Source organism: Gopherus flavomarginatus, chromosome 4, assembly GCF_025201925.1.
Source record: "Gopherus flavomarginatus isolate rGopFla2 chromosome 4, rGopFla2.mat.asm, whole genome shotgun sequence".
In the NCBI taxonomy this organism is placed as follows: domain Eukaryota; kingdom Metazoa; phylum Chordata; order Testudines; family Testudinidae; genus Gopherus; species Gopherus flavomarginatus.
This window is the reverse complement of record NC_066620.1, coordinates 196,279,399-196,303,062: the sequence shown is the minus strand read 5'-3', so window position 1 is coordinate 196,303,062 and position 23,664 is coordinate 196,279,399. Positions and strand designations below refer to the sequence as shown.

Genomic DNA, 23,664 nt, shown 5'->3' with positions numbered 1-23,664 from the left:
ATATCTTCTCAAAGAGGGGGTACAGCATTTCCACTGAAGCATCCAGGTCTGCTTTCAGGGCCTCTGCTGGGATGTCATCAGGTCCAGCCGCCTTCCTATTCTTCATCATGGTGATGGCTTTTCTGATCGCATCTCTGGTTGGTTTATCGCAATTAATTGGGAGGTCCTCGTTAGCTGAGTTGATATCTGGTGGATTTGGTGGTGCTGGTCTGTTCAGGAGTTCCTCAAAGTGCTCCACCCATCTGTTCATCTGTTGTTCTATTCCTGTTATAGACTTTCCCTGCTTGTCTGTAGAATTGAAGACCCTTCTTTTTCCAGGGTAAAAGTCTCTGTCTCTATTGTCGGTGTTTCTGTAGCAGGTTGATTCTTTTTACGGGGTGGAGTTGCTAGCCCCACGCCCAACCCTCCTCGTTTATCCTGACTTGGGACAGGCAGATGGCCCCAAAGGACCGCTCTGGTGGAGTTATTAGAGGAATTACTAAAATATTAATATGGGCATTAGGCAGCTGGGGGAGTAAGCAGGCATCCTTTCAGGCTCCCAGTGACATCTGTCAGGCCACTCCCACAATCAAGGTATTTGTCCTCGATTGGGTTGTCCCCAGGCCAGCATGAAAATATGCTACTTCTCACCTATAAACAGCCTAGGGAAATGCCCTCCACGTACACATGCATGCATGCTTCTTTCCTGCCTGCCTCTCCTCTCTTTCCTATGCCCTCTCTCCCCCCGCTTCCGCCGCCGCTTCCCCCGGCCAGACTCTTCCAAGATAGGATGCCAGTGGTTTGGCAAAGAATTCATTCCTGAGGACATCTCTAAAGACGTACGGTCAAATAAAAACTTATTTAAACTAAAATACTACATAAAAACTTAGACATTTCCTTAGTTTTAGGAGATACTATTGGTTGGAATAGCAGTGTGCCCACCATAGTTACACCTTCTGATGGAGAATTCCTTCAGAAAGGTTCCACAGACCATAAGAATGAGGACACATCACGTCAATTTCAAAGCCACAGCCATTCAGACCAAAAGCATTTCCTGTGCTTAGTAAAGAAACCTACTTAATGACAAGCAAGTGGCTCCTAATTTAGTGTAGTGACTACATGGTCAGTGCTGCTTTCAGAAGACTAGCTTGGAAGCAATGCTACACTCGTGAATAGCAAGCAATTATCCATGAATACCTGTCATCTTAAACATATTTTTGTGCATCTGAACCTATAGGTGAGGAACTATTTGGGAAAGCATCAGAGAAATTAGTAGCTGAGTTTGCAGTGAGACCTCAATCCTTGCTATCAAAGCCTGCATAGCAATCTATTGGCCATTGTCATTGCCAAGGCTTTACAAGAAGACCACTATTTCTCTAGTAGAAGGAAGAATCTGGAGCAGCAGCTTCCAAGGAAATTTAGATACATTTATTTTCAAATCAACAATCCTCAGCATGACAAAGACAAAAGGAGTATTTGTGTGTGTCCAGTTCCTGTACAAATCTTTGATTTATTTCCTACACCCAGTTTAGCTATAAGTCAACACAAAGCTCAGATTGTAATTGATGAATGCACACCCATTCATGAACAATATGCCCTGTCAAGAGAAACAGACATATTCATAATTTGCCGGCTGCTGGAAAGATTCATACCTGTAAGTTCAAAATCAAGATCTTTTTAAACCCAGTGCAGAGAATTGTGCACCTACAGGGTCAAAATAGGCATGGCTCTGACCCTAATTTTATCACTATGGTAAAGTTTTTCAAAGATCCAAAACTTCATTGTACCAATTTTTTTTATAGCGGTCATCCATAGCCAAGTATCACCAATGGCTAGGGTTGCACGAGTTTTATCTCCAAAGTGATTTCTCAAAATGTGCTTCCAGAAATTCCTTCTGATAACAAGGAACCCCATGCACCTAATACGATGCAGAATTAGGTGTCATTTCCCCATCACATCTGGATGTCCTTTCGTGGGCAGGTAAATACAAACAATATATTGATAGACAACCAACTTTCATTATCAGTGGCATGTGGGACTAGTGTCCATCAAATCTACTATGTTGTCTGACAGTGGCCAGTACCAATTGCTTCAGAAAAGGTGCAGAAAATCGCCTGGTGGGCAGTTATGGTAATTAAAGGGAACATTTCTATTGTCTCCGCTTAGAGGCTGGCTTATGATTGAAGGAAGAATGTTTATATCCCTTCCAAAATTAGGGATTGACTAAAGGTCATAACTTCTTAATGCCAATGGAAATAATGTCCTGAACAGAGAAGAATCTACTACCTTTCAAATATATTCACATAAAAGATACAGAAAGAAAAGGAAAAGTTGAAGTCCTCCTCCAGTCCTCTACTGACTCAGAAGGGACTTTGGACTTGATAGACAGCCAAGGAACCTTACTCTTACAGACGAGACCAGACCTTTTCAAAGCCAGGATTCTCCATTAGCTGTATTGACATTTTGATATCCAGGCAGAACTCAAGCAGAAAACTTTACTTGTTGATCTGGTCAAATCATGTTTCCGGTACAAGGGGAAACAGTTTCTGCCCAAAAGAGCTTTATCTTTTTGTTAGCACTGTACCCAGCACAATGGGGCCCTGGCCACTGAGTGCTACAAAGGAATGTAATCACAAAGTTCTGGTGATCTCAGCTACACTAGATTCATAGATTCCAAGGCCAGAAGGGACCACTGTGATCACCTTGCCTGGCCATACAACTTCTCATATCTTTTAGAATAACATCCAGTCTTGGTTTAAAAATTGTCAGTGACCCTTGGTAAATTGTTCCCAGTGGTTCATCACTCTCACCGTTAAAAATTTCTGCCTTATTTCCAGTATGAATTTGTCTAAGTTCCAGCCTTGGATCATATTATCCCTTTGTCTGCTAGATTTGAGAACTCGTTATTAAATATTTGTTCCCCATGTAGGTACTTCTAGATTGTAATCATGTCACTCCTTAATCTTCTCTTTGTTAAACTAAATAGATTGAGCTCCTTGAGTCTGTCATTTATAAGGCAGGTTTTCTAATCCTTTTAATCATTCTCACGGCTCTTCTCTCATTTGTCAACATCTTTCTTGAATTGTGGACACCAGAACTAGACACAGTATTCCTGCCATGGTTGCACCATGCCACATACAGAGGTAGAATAACCTCTGTACTCCTACTTGAGATTCTCCGGTTTTAATAACACAATCCAGTGGCTGAAAGTTGAAGCTAGACAAGTTCAGACTGGAAATATGGCTTTCCCAGCCCTCTGAAGATACCTCTCAAGCATGAGAAGTACACTCGCCAACTGTACCCTGTTCATCTCATTCCATGCAAAATGCCAGTGACTTAGTCTCAAAGTTATTTCCAGGCAAGATGTTAAAATACAGCACTGTTTGGCATGCTAAGAATCTGGGAAACTATTTGTAGAATAAGAATTGAGGTTCCTTTTACGACGTTCCTAGTGGTACAGTGTGCCTGTGTATTTGAGGGAGATTTGCAAAGTAAGTTTTCCATTGCTCTGCAGATGGATTCTTTGGTAGGCAAATGCTACAGGGTTCACTCCCACATAATTCCTTAAATTACAGAGCTCTTGTGGATAACTTACTTTTCTACCTACTCTACTTTATAATAATAAAACCTCTCTCGTGCTCACATGCTTTTGTGATTCACAGCTCACTACTTCCCATTCATGATGAATTGAGAAGAGAAGTCATGCAACAGAATGAGAAATTTCATATCTGATCATTTTATTTCTGTTAGCCTCTTCTCTCCTCATTCATCCCACCTCGATAATCTGGTAAATATATGGAATATAATTTGTAACAAATTGTGGTTTTTTCCCCTAAAGGGAGATTTAAACATTTTAATTATCCTTAAGGCAATTATATAGCAAGTTGTCCTAATGGTGGTAATCAGTTGCTGAAGTGTTTCTACAGCTTTGGAAGAATTCTGGTGGCCTGAGCTTAAGGGTGGGGCTTAGTCCTGGAGCCTCCAGCAATAACATTGGATTGCCTCCAAATTCTACTAATGTATTACTCCATTAGTGATAAAAGAGGAGATAAGCTACTAAAAGAAAATGATCAGGTAAGCAAATTCTCAGTCTACAGATAGAATTTAGCCCAAGATGTTAAACCCCTTGGACCAGGTTTGCAAAGTTATTCATGCATAATGACATCCACACATCCATCTGTGAATATATTCAGTGCATTCAGGCTCTAATATCTGCAGCGATGTGATCACATGTAAAACCAGTTACCTGATTTGTGTTAGCATGCACAAGGTATTTGCACATAAATGAGATGCACACATTAGCATGTGCTTAATTTGTCAATACTGGCCCTATAAGTTCTTAATACAACGTAGCAGCAGCTAACTACATCCTGGCCTCTTTAACTGGATCTGCTCTAGCTTTATTGAGCAACACTCACTTAGTTCAAGCTATAACGGATCTTCAAAGGAGAGAAAAGGGATATTTTACAAGGGGTTTTTTAGTTCCTGATAGAGTTCTGGAAGGTTGGAAACTCTGTTTCAGAGACAATATTTGAACACACACATGCATAAAAAAACTTCACCTTAATGCAATCTTTTTTAAAGAGAGGTGTTTTATTCAGTTTTATATTCAGAACAGCTTCCACGTTAAACTCCATTAGTTTAGTTTAATTATGAAGTGTGATGTGGTTTCTAGCAGCGCTGTTATTGTTTCAACTTTTTCCACACGGAACACTTGTAAAAAAAATTATCTTTGACATCTAAATCTCACAACATGGAGCACAATGTACAAAATCTATCATCCAGAATACAAAATGAAGCAATTCAAAGACCAAGTTACTTCTTAGTTGTTCAGTAATTTTTTTCTATTTTTATTTGTGTTAGACTTTAAAAAAAAAAAATCTTGTGAAAATATTAGTTCTGTTTGAAACCACCAAAGCCAAAGAGAATTTGAGGTTCAATCTGTACAATTACCTTAGCTCAGTCTGTATATTGTGTAGACAATATAACTCAGTATCAGGAAATCTAAAAAGGATAAAAATGGGACAGTCTTGGATGTGGTGCATTCACAGGGTAAAGTCTGACAGTGGTTTCAACTTCATTACATCATGATTAATGCGATGTCATCTGTCAGTAAAACTAGCATCGCCCATGGTCTGATCATGGATGGCATGTCCAGTCTTGACTGAATTATCAAAATCTGCCTCATTGACTCATCTGTCCTTGTTTTAGTACAGATCTGCTGCTGGTGACTTGGTGCAGCATGAGCCTTGGTAGTGTTCAGATGGCCAGGGTGGAGGAAGACTGTTTTTGCATCTAATATTAGATGCTTTACCTTATCTCAGAGACTCAGACCATCAGTCAAATTCAAATAGTACACAAGGTCTGGATAAAGTGCATGTGTGAATCCTAGTAAGCATATAGACTATACATGGCACTACAACCAGACTCAGCAAAGAGAGGTTGTACTGTTTATGTTATGGTAGTGCTCTGAAGTTAAAATCTGCTATATGAGGTATATACATATAGAAGAATGAGAGTCACTACTCTGAAGAGCTTGCATTTCAGTTGGGACAAGATGCAACTAATTGGTGTAACACACAATTGGAAGAAATAGGGAAGGGAGTAAGAATAAAGAACATGCCATTACTTTGACTCCCTATGTACATAACTTAATCAGCCATTTTAAACATTTGTCTAAGTTATAGGATATAGATAATAGCTGTCATAAGTTTCCAATGGCCATTTGTTTTTCCATCGACAGTTTCCATAGGTATAATGGTAGAAATGGGTCTTGAGGAATTTGAAAGAGGACATTATGGTGGGATGAGTGGCCCATTCTTAAAAGACAGCATGGAAGAAAACACAAAGATGGTTGTGGCAGAAGGTTTGCAGCAGTGGCAAAGTGGCAGGCAAGTAGATTACGAAGAAATGACCGAGTAGTGAAAGACAAGAAGGTTGAATTTGATGTGAGGAAAGAGGAGCTAGTTTACAGGTTAAAAGGATGTTGGATTACATGGTCAGAACAACAAATGAGTTGGAAGTTGGGATAGGTGAATTAATAGCTTAGGTCAAGATGGTCAGGGATAGAACCCCATGCTCTGGGTGTCCCTCAGCCTCTGTTTGCCAGAAGCTGGGACTGGACAGTGGGATGATAACTGCCCTATTCTTTTCTTACCGTCTGAAGTGTCTGTCAGAGGAATTGGTCTGACCCAGTATGGCCATTCTTATGACAGGAGCAAAAAGAAAAGGTTCCAGTAATCAAGAACAGGGATGAGGAGGGCCTGGTTGAGCATTTTAGCTTAGAATGCAGAAACAAAAGGGTGGATCTTGGAGAAGGCAGCAGCAACAAGATTTAGACATATCCTAGATGCGTAGATCAAAGTTGAAAGCATGGAATCTAAAATGACCTCCAGATTATGAGAGAATGCAGGGTGATGTTATGAACAGTGATTGAGAAAGGAGAAGTGGTGGAGATTTAGGAGGGAAGACAAGTCAGATTTAATGATGTTAAATTTAAATTGACAGTAAGACATCCAGGAGGAGATGATAGGTTGTAGTATGGGACTGGATGGAAGGAGACAGAACAATAGATTTTTCCTGTTGTGCGTGTAAAGATTGTAATTGAAGCTATGTAATCAACTAGAGAAATGATGTAGAGAGAGGAGGGAGTAGACCTAGGCAGAGCACTGTAGCTTCCCTGATTAGAGTGGGAGAGGAAAGGATGAGTAATGCCATAAAAAATGCTGACAAAATTACTGGATGGGAGGAGAAATGGAAGATGGAGTTACAAAAAACAAGAGAACAGATTTCAAGAAAGGGGGAGGGTAGGATCAGTGCTTTCAAAAGCATAATGGAAAGTGATGAAGACTAAGGATGAAGCAGAAACCATGAGCTTCAGGTAAAAAGTCTTTGGCCTTTGTGAAAGCAGTTCCAGTGGAATGGAGAGCGGGTAAACCAGACTGCAGGGGAATCAGAGGGTGCAGAGGAACTTGAGGCAGCAGTTGTAGATGACACTTCTTTGTTCAGAGGATTAAAGATGGTGTTAGAGAAGCAGCTTTTATTTTACAAATGAGGAAACAACAGTATACTTGCATTGTGATGGGAGTGAGGGGGTCTAGTTGAGGAGAAAGATGAGTAGGCGCAACAAAGATCATGATGTGAGAGAGCATGTGGTCACTGGAACAGGTCAGGAGAGAGGTTAGAGGAAGAGAGCAGGCAAGGAACCACAGATCTGTGACAGGAGGAGGGAGAGAAGTGATAGGTGGGAGGCCATGTTGAATCTTATCAACTGCTCTCTGGCCTAAGTCTGCAAGGTCCTGTGTGAAGAGGGAAGGGGGCCTGGGAGGGTTAGTTTGAATCCTCTTTCTGTGAGGTTTCATTTTTCACTGATGAAATCTGATGCAGGGTGGTCTTGATGTCAAGGCAGGAGAGAATACAGTTTACGTAGTGTCTCATTCTAAGGTTCTAAATGTACTTAACAGGATCTTCTTAGCAATTTAGTCACTGGGGCCCTGTTCCTTATGTTTGAGGAGATTGAGTGGTAATGCTGAGGACTTTTATTGGTGGAGATCATTTGTGCATCACAAAAATTGAGGGGGTGATGCTAACTGCCAGCGGATCTCAGGTAGGTCCCTAGTCCAGGCCTTGCTCAGGAAACAGTCTCTTGACACTAATGCCCTAACCAATTATCGCTCATGAGCAAACTGCCAGAGGTCGTGGATAAGATAGGTTTCAGAGTAGTAGCCGTGTTAGTCTATATCCGTAAAAAGAACAGAAGTACTTGTGGCACCTTAGAGACTAACAAATTTATTTGAGCATAAGCTTTCATGGGCTTACAGCCAACTTCATCAGATTCATAAAATGGAAAATATAAGAAGAGTGTGTGTGTACACACACCACACACACACATATATATATTACACACACACAAACAGAAAAGATGCCATACCAGCTCTAAGAGGCTAATTAATTAAGATGACCTGTTATCAGGAAAAAAACTTGTTCGAGTGCTTGCTCATATCGATTCCAATTAGGTGTGCGCGTGCTGCGTGCACGTTCGTCGGAAGATTTTTACCCTAGCAACACTCGGTGGGTCGGCTGGGTCACCCCCTGGAGTGGTGCCGTTATGGCACCAGATATATACCCCTGCCGACCCAGTGGCCCTTCAGTTCCTTCTTACCGCCCGTGACGGTCATTGGAATTGTGGAGCGCGGCTTTGCTGATCTCCACATCCCTAGCTACTCGTAGTTCTTTGCTGTTTGTGTGTATAGTTCGAGTTCTTGTAGTTATAGTTAGTATTAGTTGTTGTATTTATAGGTAGTGTATATAGTTTAAGGGGGGATCGGGGATTAGCCCCCTTTCCTCCACCGTGGTACGGGCCCGTGCCCAACGCACTGGGATTCAAACCGTGCTCAGCGTGCCAAAAGCCGATGCCAATAGGGGATCCCCACGACTCCTGCCTCAAGTGCCTAGGGGAATCCCACCTTACCAATAAGTGCCACATCTGCAAGTCATTTAAACCAAGGACGAAGAAGGAGAGGGACTTTCGATTGAAACAGCTCCTCATGGAGTTGGCACTTAGTCCTGCAGCATCGGTACTGAGCGCCCAACAGACTGCTTCTGTAAGGAGCGCCTCTTCGGCCCTGGACCGCTCCGGTACTGAGAAGGAGCTCCGGCACCGACCTCTACCGGCACCGACATCTGCTCGGCACTGCTCCCTGTCCCCGAGACCCAGGAAGCCTTCTAGCGCTCCAGCTGCTTCAGCTCCACAGAAGGAGAGGGCTCTTCGAAGACGGTTTGTCCGGCACCGTCCTCTGCCGCGGCACCGTCGACTGTGGTACCGCCAATTGCGGCTCCACTGAGCGCAGCACCGTCGATTCCGGTCCCACAAGGGCCGTTGAGTCCGGTGCCTGACAGCTCCCCGGCTCATGCTGTGGTTGAGCTTGCCTCCCTTCTACACCGGAGACCTTCTCCACGGCAAGGGAGCTCATCGCCATGACGGAGTCGACATGGCCTCAACCCCTGGCACCGCTAGTGCGGGTCATACAATCCATCGGAAAACCGGCCCTGGTAAGGCCACCTTCCGTTGAGCCAACAGAGAGCTGTCGTTCAAGATCACAGTCTCACAGACACTCTCGATCATGCCGTTCCCAGTCCCAGCACCGCTCTTCATCACGGTACCGTTCACACTCGCGGCACCGTTCGGCATCTCATTTGCCGACCAGATACTCCCAGTACCGATGTGACTTACAGGACTGCCTTCGGCACCTTGTATCCTACAGTCGCTCTAGACAAAGGGACTCGAGATCTCAGTCGACCTTCTGGCACCACTACGGTAGAAGGCCCCGGTCTCGCTCGTGGTACCGTTATAGCTCCCAGTACCACTCCCCAGTACCGCCCCGGGATCGAGCATCCAGAACAATGGCGCCCTCCCAGGGTCTGTCGGCACCACCGTGGCCATCAAGACACACATCGGTGTCATCGCAGGCTGGTAGCGCATCCTATCCTCAGGAGCATGACTCTGACGTCCTCAGCCATATATTCCCAGAGAGCCAGAGCCACGAGCAAGAGCCTCATCACTGGTCCTTCTGGACATCATGAACATACCACCAGGTCCAAGGTGCTCCATCAGTGGCTCCACGGCCTGCCTCGTCAGAACACCGGGTACCAGAGGCAACAGTAAGCCACCCCCCCTTGGGCACGGATGAGGCTCTGATACCATCTGCAGACACCCAGGTTCCACGTGACACAGATGATGCTCCTCAAGTGCAGGAGCCGCCACAGGACTCCCTGGTCCCGGGCCTCTCTTCCTCCTCCTCACCTGACGAGGCTGTGGCGGGAACATCCTCCTCAGGCCCTCCACCAATTGATCTCAGGGCCCATCAAGACCTTTTGAGACGAGTGGCTCAGAATATGAACTTACAGGTGGAGGAGGTCCCTGAAATAGAGGACCCTGTTGTGGACATCCTATCGGCTGATGCACCTACTAGAGTGGCTCTTCCATTTATCCACACCATACAGGTTAATGCGGATACCATTTGGCAATCCTCAGCCTTGATTCCACCTACAGCAAGGGGAGTAGAGAGAAAATATATGGTCCCCTCAAAGGGGTATGAATATTTCTACATTCACCCACCTCCTTGCTCTTTAGTGGTGCAATCGGTGAACGAGAGGGAGCGTCATGTCCAGCAAGCCCGGCTCCTAAGTCAAAGGAGGCTAGACGCATGGACCTCCTAGGCCGCAAAATATACTCGGCCGGGGACTTCCAACTTAGGGTGGCAAACCAACAAGCCCTCCTAAGTAGATATAACTTTAACACGTGGGTGTCCTTGGGAAATTTACGGAGCTTCTTCCCTAGGAATCCTGTCAATAATTTACGGCCCTACTTGAGGAGCAAGAACCTCCCTCCAAGCCTCTCTGGATGCAGCGGACTGTGCAGCCAGAACTGTGGCGTCAGGAGTGACGATGAGGCGTATCTCCTGGCTCCAGGTATCAGACCTTCCCCCTAAATTACAACAAACTATTCAGGATTTGCCCTTCGAAGGCCAGGGCCTGTTCTCAGATAAAACTGACCCCAGATTGCAAAGCCTGAAGGACAATCGTGTTATAATGCGCTCGCTGGTTATGCACACACCAGTGACCCAACGCAGGACCTTCCGGCCCCAGCCACACCACCCTAACGCCCCGCCTAGGCCGCGTCAGGACTTTAGCAGAAGGTGTGGTAGAGGGAATCGTCGGAGACAGTCTGGCCCTCAAGGAGGTCAAAAATCAGGCACCCCCTAAACCACCAGCGGGGCCCAAGCAGAACTTTTGATGGGATGCCCGAAGGCGGCCCACTGGTTGCTCTACCGGATCCTTCTCCTCCCTTTTTCAACTGCCTCTCACAATTCCTCCCTGCCTGGTCCCAGCTAACTTCAGATCGTTGGGTCCTGCGCACGGTGGAAGTGGGATACTACCTCCAGTTTGTTTCGACCCCGCCTTCCCACCCTCCCTCCTCGTCCCTCTTCAGGGACCCCTCTCACGAGCAATTCCTCTTACAAGAGGTCCAGTCGCTCCTAGCCATGGGAGCCATAGAGAAGGTGCCAAAAGACATGAGGGGCAAGGGGTTTTATTCCCGCTACCTCCTAATCCCCAAGGCAAAGGGAGGTCTGTGACTGATCCTAGACCTGCGAGAGCTCAACAAATTCATGATAAAGCTGAAGTTCCACATGGTAACCCTGGGGACCATTATCTCGTTCCTGGATCCGGGAGACTGGTATGCCACCCTCGATATGAAGGACGCGTATTTCCACATCGCAATTTACCCACCACACAGACGGTACCTCCGTTTTGTGGTCAACCATCAACACTTTCAGTTCACTGTACTTCTGTTTTCGCCTTTCTACGGCTCCACCTGTGTTCACAAAATGCATGGCTGTAGTCGCCGCCTCCCTCCGGCGTCGTCGGGTACATGTCTACCCGTATCTTGACAATTGGCTCATTCAAGGGACTTCCCAGTTACAAGTGTCACAGCACCTGTGCATTGTCAAAATCTCTTTGGGAGCCTAGGCCTGATGATCAACACAGAAGTCTACTCTGACACGCATGCAGAGAATAGACTTCATGGAAGCAGTTCTGGACTCCAGTCTGGCCAGAGCCTGCCTTCCGCAGTCGCGTTTTCAAGCAATGGCTTCAATTATTCGAGGTCTTCAAACCTTCCCGACAACGTCGGTGCGCACCTACCTCAGCCTACTAGGTCACATGGCCTCCTGCACCTTCGTGACCAAGCACGCGAGGCTACGCCTCCGTCCCTTTCAAACCTGGCTTGTTTTAATATACCAACCACACAGAGACAGCCTGGACTCGGTGCTCACTATTCCCCGGAAGATTCTGGGCTCCCTAACGTGGTGGCTAAACCTCACTCTAGTCTGTGCAGGGATGCCATTCCACCCACCGCAACCCTCGATGGCCCTAACCACGGAAGCGTCATCTCTGGGTTGGGGTGCCCACCTCGAGGGCCTTTGCACTCAAGGCCTCTGTTCACCTCAAGAGCTGGCCTTGCACATCAATGTGCGGGAACTGAGAGTGGTCCGTTTAGCATGCCAGGTGTTTCAAGACCATCTCCTAGGCTGTTGTGTATCAGTGTTCACGGACAACACAATGGCCATGTTTTACATAAACAAGCAGGGTGGAGCACGCTCCTCTCTCCTTTGTCAAGAAGCCATCCACCCCTGGGACTTTTGCATAGCCCACTCGATTGATTTGGTAGCGTCTTTTTCTCCCAGGAGTCCAGAACACTCTGGCGGATCACCTCAGCAGATCCTTCCTTTCTCACGAGTGCTTGATTCGTCCGGACGTCATCCATTCTGTTTTCCGGAAGTAGGGGTTTCCCCACATAGACCTCTTTGCCTCCCAAGGGAACAGGAAATGCCAGGTGTTCTGCTCCTTCCAGGGACGCTCCCCGAGCTCCCTCTCAGATGCATTTCTGATCCCATGGAAGAGGCACCTACTCTATACCTTCCCACCATTTCTGCTCGTCCACAGAGTCTTACTCAAGCGCCGCAGGGACAGTGCCCACCTGATCCTGATTGCTCCAGCGTGGCCGAGGCAGCACTAGTACACCATGTTGTTCGACCTCTCAGTGGCAGACCCGATTCCCCTGCCACTCTGTCCGGATCTCATAACACAAGACTTCGGCAGGCTTCACCATTCGAACCTGCAGTCTCTTCATCTCACAGCATGGTTGCTGCATGGTTGAGCCAGTCTGAGTTGCGTTGCTCTGCCTCAGTCCAACAGGTCCTCTTGGGCAGTAGGAAGCCTTCCACTAGGATGACATATCTGGCCAAGTGGAAGCGTTTCTCCTGCCGGTGCACTCAGCGTAACTCAGTCCCCAGGCAGGTGTCCGTTCCTACTGTCCTGGACTACCTCTGGTCCCTGAAAGAACAGGGCCTCATGGTCTCTTCCATAAAGGTGCATCTGGCAGCCATCTCCGCCTTTCACCCAGGGGAAAATGGCCAATCAGTCTTCTCTCACCCCATAGTTTCAAGGTTCCTCAAGGAACTGGAACATTTGTACCCTCAAGTCAGACTCCCGACCCCTACCTGACATCTCAACCTGGTGCTAGCCAAGCTTATGGGTGCTCCTTTCGAACCACTGGCCACCTGCTCGCTGCTGTACCTTTCCTGGAAGACAGCCTTCCTCGTCGCTATTACTTCGGCAAGACAAGTATCTGAGCTTCGGACCTTGACAGCGGACCCCCCCATATACGGTATTCCATAAGGACAGTGTACAGCTGTGACCACATCCCTCCTTCCTCCCTAAAGTGTTGTCTGACTTTCATGTCAATCAAGACATCTTCCTCCCAGTCTTTTTCCCGAAGTCGCACCCATCGCGTCGGGAACAACAGCTGCACACCCTGGACGTTCGCAGGGCTCTCGCCTTTTATATCGAGAGAACAAAACCCTTCCGAAGGTCACCTGAGCTCTTTGTGGTTGTGGCAGACCGGATGAAAGGCCTGCCGGTCTCATCCCAACCAGTTTCATCTTGGGTAACATCCTGCATCTGTACATGCTATGATTTGGCTCACGTTCCGGCTAGCCACCTCACGCCCATTCTACTTGGGCTCAAGCTTCATCTGCCACCTTCCTGGCCCATGTTCCCATCCAGGAAATATGTCGGGCAGCTACCTGGTCATCGATTCACACCTTTGCCTCACATTACGCATTGGTTCAACAGTCCAGAGATGATGCAGCATTTGTCTCAGCAGTTTTGCATTCTGCAACGTCTCACTCCAACCCCACCGCCTAGGTAAGGCTTGGGAATCACCTAATTGGAATCGATATAAGCACTCAAAAAAGAAAAGACGGTTACTCACCTTTGTAACTGTTGTTCTTCGAGATGTGTTGCTCATATCCATTCCAAACCCGCCTACTTTCCCCTTTGTCGGAGTAACCGGCAAGAAGGAACTGAAGGGTCGTTGGGTCGGCATGGGTATATATCCAGCGCTGTAATGGCGCCACTCCAGGGGGTGACCCAGCCAACCCACCGACTGTTGCTAGGGTAAAAATCTTCCGACGAACGTGCACGCAGTGCGTGCACACCTAATTGGAATGGATATGAGCAACACGTCTCGAAGAACAACAGTTACAAAGGAGAGTAGCTGTCTTTTTTGCAGTGATAATCAAGATGGTCAATTACAGTTGACACAGGTCATCTTAATTAATTGGCCTCTTAGAGTTGGTATGGCATCTTCTCTGTATGTGTATGTATACTCTTCTTATATGTTCCATTCTATGCATCCGATGAAGTGGGCTGTAGCCCACGAAAGCTTATGCTCAGATAAATTTGTTAGGCTCTAAGGTGCCACAAGTACTCCTGTTTTTTTGTGGGTAAGATAGTGACAAGCAAATACCAACAGCATCTGGAATCCTCCTGTTCCTTAGACATCTCCAGTCTGTTTTCATACCTGAACATGGTGCAGAAACAACACATCATGGTGGTCAACAGTTTTAGTGAATCTGAAATACAAAGTAGTTTTTGAGCTCTGATGTTAACACGTTACATTACTCCAAGTTTGTGAAAACATAGAACCTCCTTTACCTGCACACTGCCCCCCCAGCCCCTTGCTTGGGAAAAATACATATACAGGTATTGTGAGCCTGAAACCATCTAGAGAGCTGTGACTGTTTAGATGCTCATGTGGGGTATGTGTGCACAGCCTCAGCAGTCACCGCTTTAGATATTTCTCTGTTATGGCATCACTTCAGGAGTGTGGATGTGCAAAGACAGTAGACTCAAATAAACAGAAGTACTGGTAAGTAACTTTTTCCCTTTCTAGTTCTGAAAAAATAGATTTATTATGGCATACCAGTAATCAATTAAAAATCCATCATGCTTGAATTTATTGGAAGACGTGTAAATAAAAGGGAGATAAAAATACTGGTAGTTGGATCATTATTACTAATGTTTGTAATAAGTGTGTATAGTAACAGATTGTAAGGAGTGTTTTTCTTCTGTTCATTTTATATCACTTATCTTTAATATTCTATTCTGCATTCTTTACAAAACTTCACTAAAGCTGAGTGCTGTCAGAAGCCTCCCCCTTTTCTAGCATATGAAAGTAGCTGTCATAGTGGTGAAGTCTGTGGCAGCACGGCACTTTTATAAGTGGAGCTGGCAGTACAGGCTATAGTTAAGGTTGTCTAACACTTTACATTATGCAACCCTGTTTTCAGTTGCTTATAATTTTTGCCAAACTGTAACTGTTCAGGCTTGAAATTTTCCATGCTCGGTGTTTGCCTCATGTTGAATGTGTTTTAAATTTTCAGCAAAAACAATTCCACCAGTTCTGAGAATGAGGCTAGGGGGAAATTCATTGTTTTGCCAATGTTTATGAAAAAAGTTTTACTACTGGTTAGTTGAAAAACTGTAGTGCTTCCGTGGCTTGAAATGGATGCAAAATTTGGCAGGAGGTACTTTCTGCTGCCCCCATGAAAATCTGACTAAACTTAATTGAATTATAGGCCTCTGAAAATTGCTGTTTGCACATGCGTAATGCAGGCTTGTAAGAGTTGGCATCAGAATTCTCCAAAGATTCCAGGGGCACTGAGCATGCACTAGTCCACAGCTTCAGGAGCTGAACAGGACTTCCCTTCCTGGGTGTTTGGGACTGTACTGGCACTGGAACTGAGAGCAGGGAGACTTTCCTATGCGTTCAGTGCTCACTCTGCTGTCATTGTGGAAGAGGAGGAGGAAGCAGCCTGACTGGAATGCATAAGGGGTGGGAACAGTGACATGCTGCAGGCAATGGGAGCAGAGATGGACACAGCAGAAGGGTTTAACCTCTACAGCTCATTCCCCTATAGCCTTGAATTGAACCTAGGACTCTAGAGTTTCATCATTTTTCTGCTGTTTAGCCATTCACTGTGGGAACCCACTTGCAAAGTATCTCTCGTAAGAAGTCTGCTGGTAGCAGACTTATTCAGGGTTGCTCTTATAGCTCCAGTGGAGGTATATGCTGAAATCTGATCATCCTCATGGGGGTTGATGGGGTTCCACATGATGGAATTTGTCTTTTAGTTTGCTTTTTAAATGCCTAAGAAATGACATTTTTAAGAAAACTATCTCAAAAAAGTATCAAGGTTGCAAAGTCAAGCACTCGAATTAGGAAATCCAAAAATTAAGATTGCCTGTGCAACTTTATTCAGCTTCTTTATACCATCTTCAATTTGCAGTCTTTACTTACATGCTCACACTGTTTTTTCCCACCACAGATTCTATGTTAATCAGTGCACAGGATGGACCTGCTCTGGGAATGAATTGAGGTTAGGGTGAATGTGGCTGTAGTCAATAGGATCCTTGTATTATTTTTGTTATGGAAGTTGAAAGGTGTGGAGTGAATGAAACGGGACTGCAGGAAGAGAGAGGATGATACTGTGATTAGGCAGTTGACTACCGTGCTGAAGATTTGGATTTTATCCCTGGTACTGCATGTTGCTGGTCAAGTGACTTAAACTGAACTTCACAGGTGGCCTCTAATTGTTTGTTCCTCATCTTCTGGGTACCTGACTTGAGATCCTGAGGACAGATTTACAGAAGTGCTGAGCACTCACTAGTAAAGCTGAAGTTCATTGGACCTGTGCTTTGAACATACCAGGAGTTGTAAAAATGTGAAGTACTCTGAAAAAATCAGGCCTTAGACATCTCACACTGAATATCCAACATTAGTGGACACATGACAGTGGGAGCTCACTTCCCATGGGTGTTGTCAAGATAAATTCATTAATGTTTGTGAAGTACTCAGATACTACAGAGTGGAATATTGTAGAAATATCCATACGCAGACTGCTGATTATGTGTGCAGTGCAGAGTTTGGATGGGGGTATGTTAAGTAAAGCCTGAGACAACACATTTGATGAAAAGAATTAAAAACCTGAATGGCTACCCTTCTGAGGAACACCATCCATCCTGTGCACTGAATGAGACGGAGATCCTGTGGAAATATAGTATGTGATCATGTAAATTAAGGTTGCACAGGTAAACTTAATTCTGGCATTTCTTAACTTTAAAGTGCTTGATTTTTTTTCAAACCTTTGCAATACTTTAGCATTATTTTAATGCAATAGTATGTATCAGAGATGAGATGCAACTGCCAGGTCTTGAGGCTTTAGACTTGCGGGAATAGGGAATAGAATACTATCATGGATTGTAGACTAGTCCTAAGACTACAGCTCCATAGGGGATGCCTGCCAGGGGTTTGGGCTGAAGTCCCGAACTCCTCCTCCCCACTGGGCAGAAGCCAGAGGTGGCATATTGCCCCCTTCTGATTTTTGCCAGTGTTTGCTGGCTGTGCTTAGTCATGTGGTGCCGTTGGGCCCCCTCCCTGCATGGCAGCCGACAAGCTGGGAGCTGTGGCCCTGGGGAGAGACAGCCGCAAGCAGCTGGGAGCTGCAGGAAGAGATACTGCTTTTGCTACTGCCTCTCCCTGAAAAGCTAAAGCAGAGGCCCCTCTCTGCAGCTCGCAGCTGTTTTGCCATTGCCTCTCCATGCAAAGCTAACATCTGGGAGCTGCAGACAGGTGTCGTTGAGGGTAAAGGGTGGGGGCATGCTGAGGGTTGTGACTCACTGTTGAGGGGGGTCTTTAAATTGTGCCCTCTCCCTCATTCTCAACAAGCATCAGTCATCTTTGGCAGAAGCCCTAGCACCTTCCCAGGGCAGAAGCCCTGAACTCTCCTCTGAGTTTGGTAGGCGGATTATGGGGGAGGGGACCAGGGGGAGGCTCCGCAAGCCACACTTTAACTGTACAAGAGCCATAGTTTGGCCACCCCAGTTATATATATTTGCACTTGCTTGCCTGTAGGGAGAGCATACAGAATGATCACCTTGATTTTACTTGTTTAAATACATACCTAGATAAATCTAAGCAGTTTCTTTTATTTTTTGTCTTACCCTCTCCTTTTCTGGAATTTTATATCATTCCCTCCTTTTCCATTTCTGAGGCCTTTATTCTTATCAGGTACTTTGTAGTGGACACAAGTTTATCTATATCTGTATGTTCCTGTCTGTGCATTTTGGTTTGGAGAGAGAGAGAAAAAAAGAGGAGTTTACCTAGTCATGCTCTCCTTTTCGTGCCTCCTTTTTGTTCTTGCTTAGTCTCCTGTTGTGTGTCCCTTCCTTCTCTGTTCTGCTTTCATTTTGAGCCTGTTTTTTTTCTCTCTCCCCTCACCCAGCCCTCAAAATTCCAGAATGAAACTGACATAAACTTAATCAGTTCCATTTGTAGGACAAAATATTTTCTGTGAGTTTCAAAGTGAAACTGACTTAATTTTAATATTCGCACCTGTACTGCTGCAGGAATAGTCCTCCCCCAAAATATTTTTTGTGGGTTGATTTGAAATGTGTTTTTGCCTGGACATTCAAGAAACTCTCAGTCCCACTCCTAATTTAACTTAAGTGGTGTGAATGTGTGTGGTCATGAGGGCGAGGGTTTTTATTTTTTTTAAAGGTCTCTATATATTTACTTACACACAACTAATGGTAGAATGGGAGAAATAGAAAATATATTAAGTATAAGAAGAAATGGATTAGAAGTTCCACTCAGCTATGGCAAATTATGTTGCTCTTTAAACCCTGGAATCAGAAACCTGCTTATTAACATTGAAAGTAAAAAATCGTGCTTCTAAACTTCAGTGTCACATAGGAAAAAATGATTTTTAAAGAGAATCGATATTTCAGAATAAAAAAACAATTTAGGGAAGCTCAAGTTCTTGTGCTACTTTGGGATGTACAATATTAAAGCTTCCCAGTTTCACTGACATTTTTCCAGTGTAAATGTACATATACGTGAAAATTATTTTCAAAATGGTTTTCTAGATGTTTAGCTCAACCTGAGATCTAGTTGACATTTAGGGAATATTGAAAAAATACTGCCTTCTGGGTTTGTTCATTGGCATATGATTCTCCAGGGTGAGGAGAGATGTTGACCTGTGCTTTTTCCCAAAAAAACCCCAAACAAATGTTTCACTAGTAAACATTTTTTTTGTATTGTCTAGGCTATCAAGTACTAGCCCCTACTGCCTATTATGATCAGACTGGTGCCTTAGTAGTAGGCCCTGGAGCAAGAACTGGCCTTGGAGCACCAGTCAGATTGGTGGCCTCAACTCCTGTTATAATTAGTTCTGCAGCAGCACAAGCAGGTAAGTATTAGACCCGCCACACATTTTTTTCAAGTTTTATATTGAAACTTCTCATTCTAATCTTTGTTGAGGAATATTCAGTATTAATTATGGTTCTTACTCTATGTAAACCCTGCAAAGATTGCTGGTTCTGAAAAATATACCATACATGCTCTCCTTCCTTCTTCTCTCATGCCTTCCCCCATGCAGGCACACCCCCGCAAATACGGCTGCTTCTCAACAGTATAGCATCCCTCCGTTTTTTTCCCTCACCCCTCTCCTCATACACATGCAGGCACATCCCTGCAAACATTGCTGCTTCTAAAAGAGTGCATTCTCGCCTTCCCCTCTCCCCACACATATACATGCACTTCCCATCAGTCTCTAAAGGGATGTTTTCCCTAGGGAAGCACCATTTCATTGCTTCGGCCTGGCAGAAGGTTATGGATTGCCCTGAGGCCTCATAGAGAAAGCAGCAAGGATTAAAATGTACAGTGGATAACAGGAAGAAAGGGAGAACTTAATATGATATCAAAAGGTTCTGGTTCTATTTTTTACCCTTCGTTAGTTGTAGGGTCTGGTGCTTTTATTTGTTTAGTACATCGTAACTCCTGGCACCAGATGGACAAAATGAACTTGTAGAAAATCTCAGAAAATAAGACTGTTGGCCCTCTCCAGCTGCTTATTTTTATCCACAGCTCATTTTTAAGAGTTGCAGATGAAGGCATCTTTCAATTTTTGTTAGTTACAACTCTGCTATCATAACCTTGATTACCAAAATCCTGTTCTGCACACAGTCATGTCTACACTGAAAATTTTCTGAATTGCATTGACAGTTTCCCACAGCCTCAATTATCCAAAAATAGAATTGTCTTATTTTTTTTCCTGGATAATCAAGATTGTATAGTATTGCAAAGTATATTTTAGTCCTTAATTTAAGATGTACATATCTACTTCTTTGGGAGGGATCCATGAGCATAAGATTAGATCTGAATAGTCCATTTGCAAGGTCAAAATGTTTTAGAGAGCCATTATGATGATTGAAAACATGTGTCTTACAGCTGCAGCAGCTTCAGCTGGAGGAACAGCAAACAATCTTGCGGGAGCCACGAACGGTCTATTTCGGCCACTTGGTGCCCAACCACAACAGCCGCAGCAGCAAACAAATAGTAGTCTACAATCTAATTCATTTTATGGCAGTAATTCTTTGACCAATAACTCCCAGAGCAGTTCCCTTTTTTCACATGGTCCTGGCCAACCAGGAAGTACATCTCTTGGCTTTGGAAGTAGCAGCTCCTTAGGAGCAGCTATCGGCTCTGCACTTGGTGGATTTGGCTCATCAGGTAGGTTCTTTAATATAGTGAGGCGATATTATGAGATTTGTGCTTTAAGGAAAAAATACATGACTCTTGTATCCACACACATTTCCAGATAGAACTTGAAAAATAGGTTAATTCAGGTTTAAAACAAAAATAGCCACGTAATCTAGAGAGAAGAGTAAGAGGCTATTTGATCCACGAGGCTATCTGTATAAGAAGCAACTTATTCTCTTAATAAATTAATTATAAAAAAAAATACACCTCAGTCATAAACCTCTCCAAAAATAATTACTTTCCTATAATAAGCACTGTACACTGGTCTAGAATGTTCTTGTGTGTGTTTATTTCTCAGGCAATACTGCATTTTGTGATTTTAAAAACATTATAAAACCATTGATTAGCCCATCACTTCCAGGTGTAACTTGCTTTTTATGTCTTCAAAAAAAATTGTAAATGATTTTAAAAGTATTGATTGAAATAGTATTTTACTTACACACACACACACGTGCTCATCCTTAAATGATATTGTAAAGGGCATTAGGCTGTGATTCTGCAAAGAGTTACTCCAATTAGTAGTCTCATAGTCTTCATTTGGATTGCTCTGATAAGAATAGTTAAGCATGCCTGAAATTCTGGGCAGGATTGTGGCCTTAATCATTATCATAGATGTCCCAAAATGGAGTTGTCTGTTTTGAAAAATATTATATGACATATAGCCATAATGGTCTTGATATTTTTTTAATTGTAGTAGAAACTTGACACACACTCTTTTTTTCACATAAGACCACATGGAAAGGTAGCTTTTCCTGTTAAAATCATTTGTTCATAAACTCTACAAGCTGGAAATTGAACCATCTTTGCAGAATATCTCTTCCTCAGCTAAAAAAATACATTAGTCATTAGTTACTTATGGCACTGGGTTGCTTACTAAGTTTGTTTTAGAAAAATAACATCAGTAGAACACACTAACAATTGCATATGCTTTGCTAATGAATATATATTGGGGCAAAATTTTGAGCTTACACACTTCCGCAGTATTCTTTTCAGTATGGCATATATACAGGTTGTCTCAACATTGTTTTGCACTGAAGAATATGAATAACATTCATTTCTGATAAAACTACTAAAGCTAGGAAATCCAGAATCAAAGCTTACACTCTGGCCTTTATGCCAACTTTGGTGGAATTAAGAGCACCCAAATATGACCCCTTTATTTAAAAAAACTAGAAGAGTGTTCAGTTGTGTTCTCAAATGATCTCAAGCAGTGTTGATGCAGATGGGCCTTATTTACAAAGTAATTGTGCATTCCAATTTCTGAATTTTTAAATGTAGATTTCTCTGCTGAACCACTCTGTGTACTGTTAAACAACAGCCCTGTTCTGCTCCAGATTTGATTGCACTTTATTGGTTGGTGAAGTGAATCGTATGTGTGTATATATTTTTAATTTATAAGATATAAACCCTATAGGAAATCTCTAAATATGTAGAATATTTTTAAATGCACAGCTTGTTGAGCAGCAGCATAAAAAAGACAAACCCACAACTTAAATAAGTGTCAACCATGTATCGGCCCACCACTGAGGCAAAAATTACCCTTCCAGCATTTCTTGAAAGTCAAAGATTGAGCCGTCCTTCGTATAGAAGTCGGTGCCTTGGCCACAGCCCCCAGATGCTGAAATCTCTCAATCATTACTCCAACTGACTTTACTGACAGGGCAGCCCTTCATGAAGAGAGAAACAGTCAATGTTTTGTATTTTGAGTAATGTAGTGGAACCCTTTGGATGAGTTGCTACCTAAAACTGATACATTCAGGTGCCCTTGTGCCAAGTATAGTTGATACCTACCAAACCACAGCCTTTTTTAAAAGCTATATAGTTGCTGATAAAAATACTAATTATAACAGCTTTGATAAGTGAACTTTACAACTCCTTCCTTGCAAAATGATGTTAATGCATACTTGCCACAAATTCAAGGGGAATTTGCGTAATAGTTGACTTGACAGAGGTGCTCTCTCTGGCTCCACTCAGTGCCTTTCAAGATCTGGATACTAATTAAATGGGAAGAATTAAGACTGACAGGCAAAAACGTAGTCTTCCCTGTAAAAATAAAAAATTTAAACAAAATCTAATTTAGCATTCCAAAATAAATCTCTGGTAAACCTAATATCCTGACTGACTGGCTGGGATACCAAGTAGCGCAAACAGAGGCAGGCATGCTTGTGATAACTATGAATTGTACTACTCCGCTCTTGTATACAAGTTACACACACAAACTTACATTAAAAGAACATTGTTAAGGATGCAGAGTCAAGAACTTAGGAAATGCTCAGTATTAAGGTTGCTTGTGCACCCTTAATTTGGCCCTGTTATGCACATGCATTATGCTACAATTTTAGTTACATGATCATGATCTGTTTATTCCACAAGACTCCTACCTTAGTCAGTGCACTAGATAGACCTGCTTTAGGGGATGAATCAAGGTTGTATAGTGAGGGAGTGTCTGTACAACACTTCTACAATAATTGAAGAAGTTGAAAAATGTGTAGTGAGGCACAGGAATGCAGGAAGAGATACCATGGTTTCATGGTGAAGGCAGTTGAATGCTGCCCTAGAGAATTGGGTTCTATTCCTGCATTTGCCACAGAGATCCTGTGTGATACTGGGCAAGTTACTTAAATCAAACTTTTCAAAGGTGGTCATTAATTGTGTTCCTCAGTTTGTTGATGCTGGACTTGAGACTTTGGGGTCTGATTTGCAGAAATGCTGAGCACTCTCAGCTGCAGCTGAAGTCTTTGAGGTAATACACCCACTCATCTCTCAGAACTATTGTGAAGATAAATTCATTAATTTTATGAAGCACTTAGATACTATAGTGAGAAATGCCGCAGAAAAATCAATGAGGAAATTGTGTGTAGTAAATAAGATATGGGTTCACCTATTGAACAGTAAGAGGAAAACAAAATATTGAATAGCTAATCATTAAGACATCTCTATGTACTGAAAAGGGTAGTGGAAAAAATAGTATGTAATCATCTGATTAAAGATTGTATTGTAATGCATACTCCCAAGGGGGCCACGTTAGGCAACCTTAATTCTGGCATTTCCTGACTTATGAGTTCTTGCACTTGCAACCTTAATAACATTCTTTTAATGTAGTTCTTTGTATGCAATTTCTTAGTTTTTAAAAAGGTCATCTAAAAAAACAAAATTCAATCATATTGCATCAAGTAGAC

General features: G+C 43.6%; 2 protein-coding genes across 13 annotated transcripts in view; one reads left to right on the top strand and one right to left on the bottom strand.

Moving 5' to 3' along the window:
• Positions 1-23,664, bottom strand: part of LOC127049709 (uncharacterized) — a 1,018,748-nt gene that overhangs the window by 63,893 nt on the left and 931,191 nt on the right. The window lies entirely within an intron of this gene.
• PUM2 (pumilio RNA binding family member 2) overlaps positions 1-23,664 on the top strand; it is a 133,678-nt gene that overhangs the window by 85,760 nt on the left and 24,254 nt on the right. For 11 of the 12 annotated variants that reach the window (XM_050950660.1, XM_050950655.1, XM_050950661.1 and 8 more), the window contains 2 exons: positions 18,990-19,133; positions 20,174-20,455. The exons of the other annotated variant lie outside the window; for it this stretch is intronic. In XM_050950660.1, the coding sequence (XP_050806617.1) occupies positions 18,990-19,133; positions 20,174-20,455 (426 nt within the window). The remainder of the gene's footprint in view (positions 1-18,989; positions 19,134-20,173; positions 20,456-23,664) is intronic. 12 annotated transcript variants of the gene reach the window in all.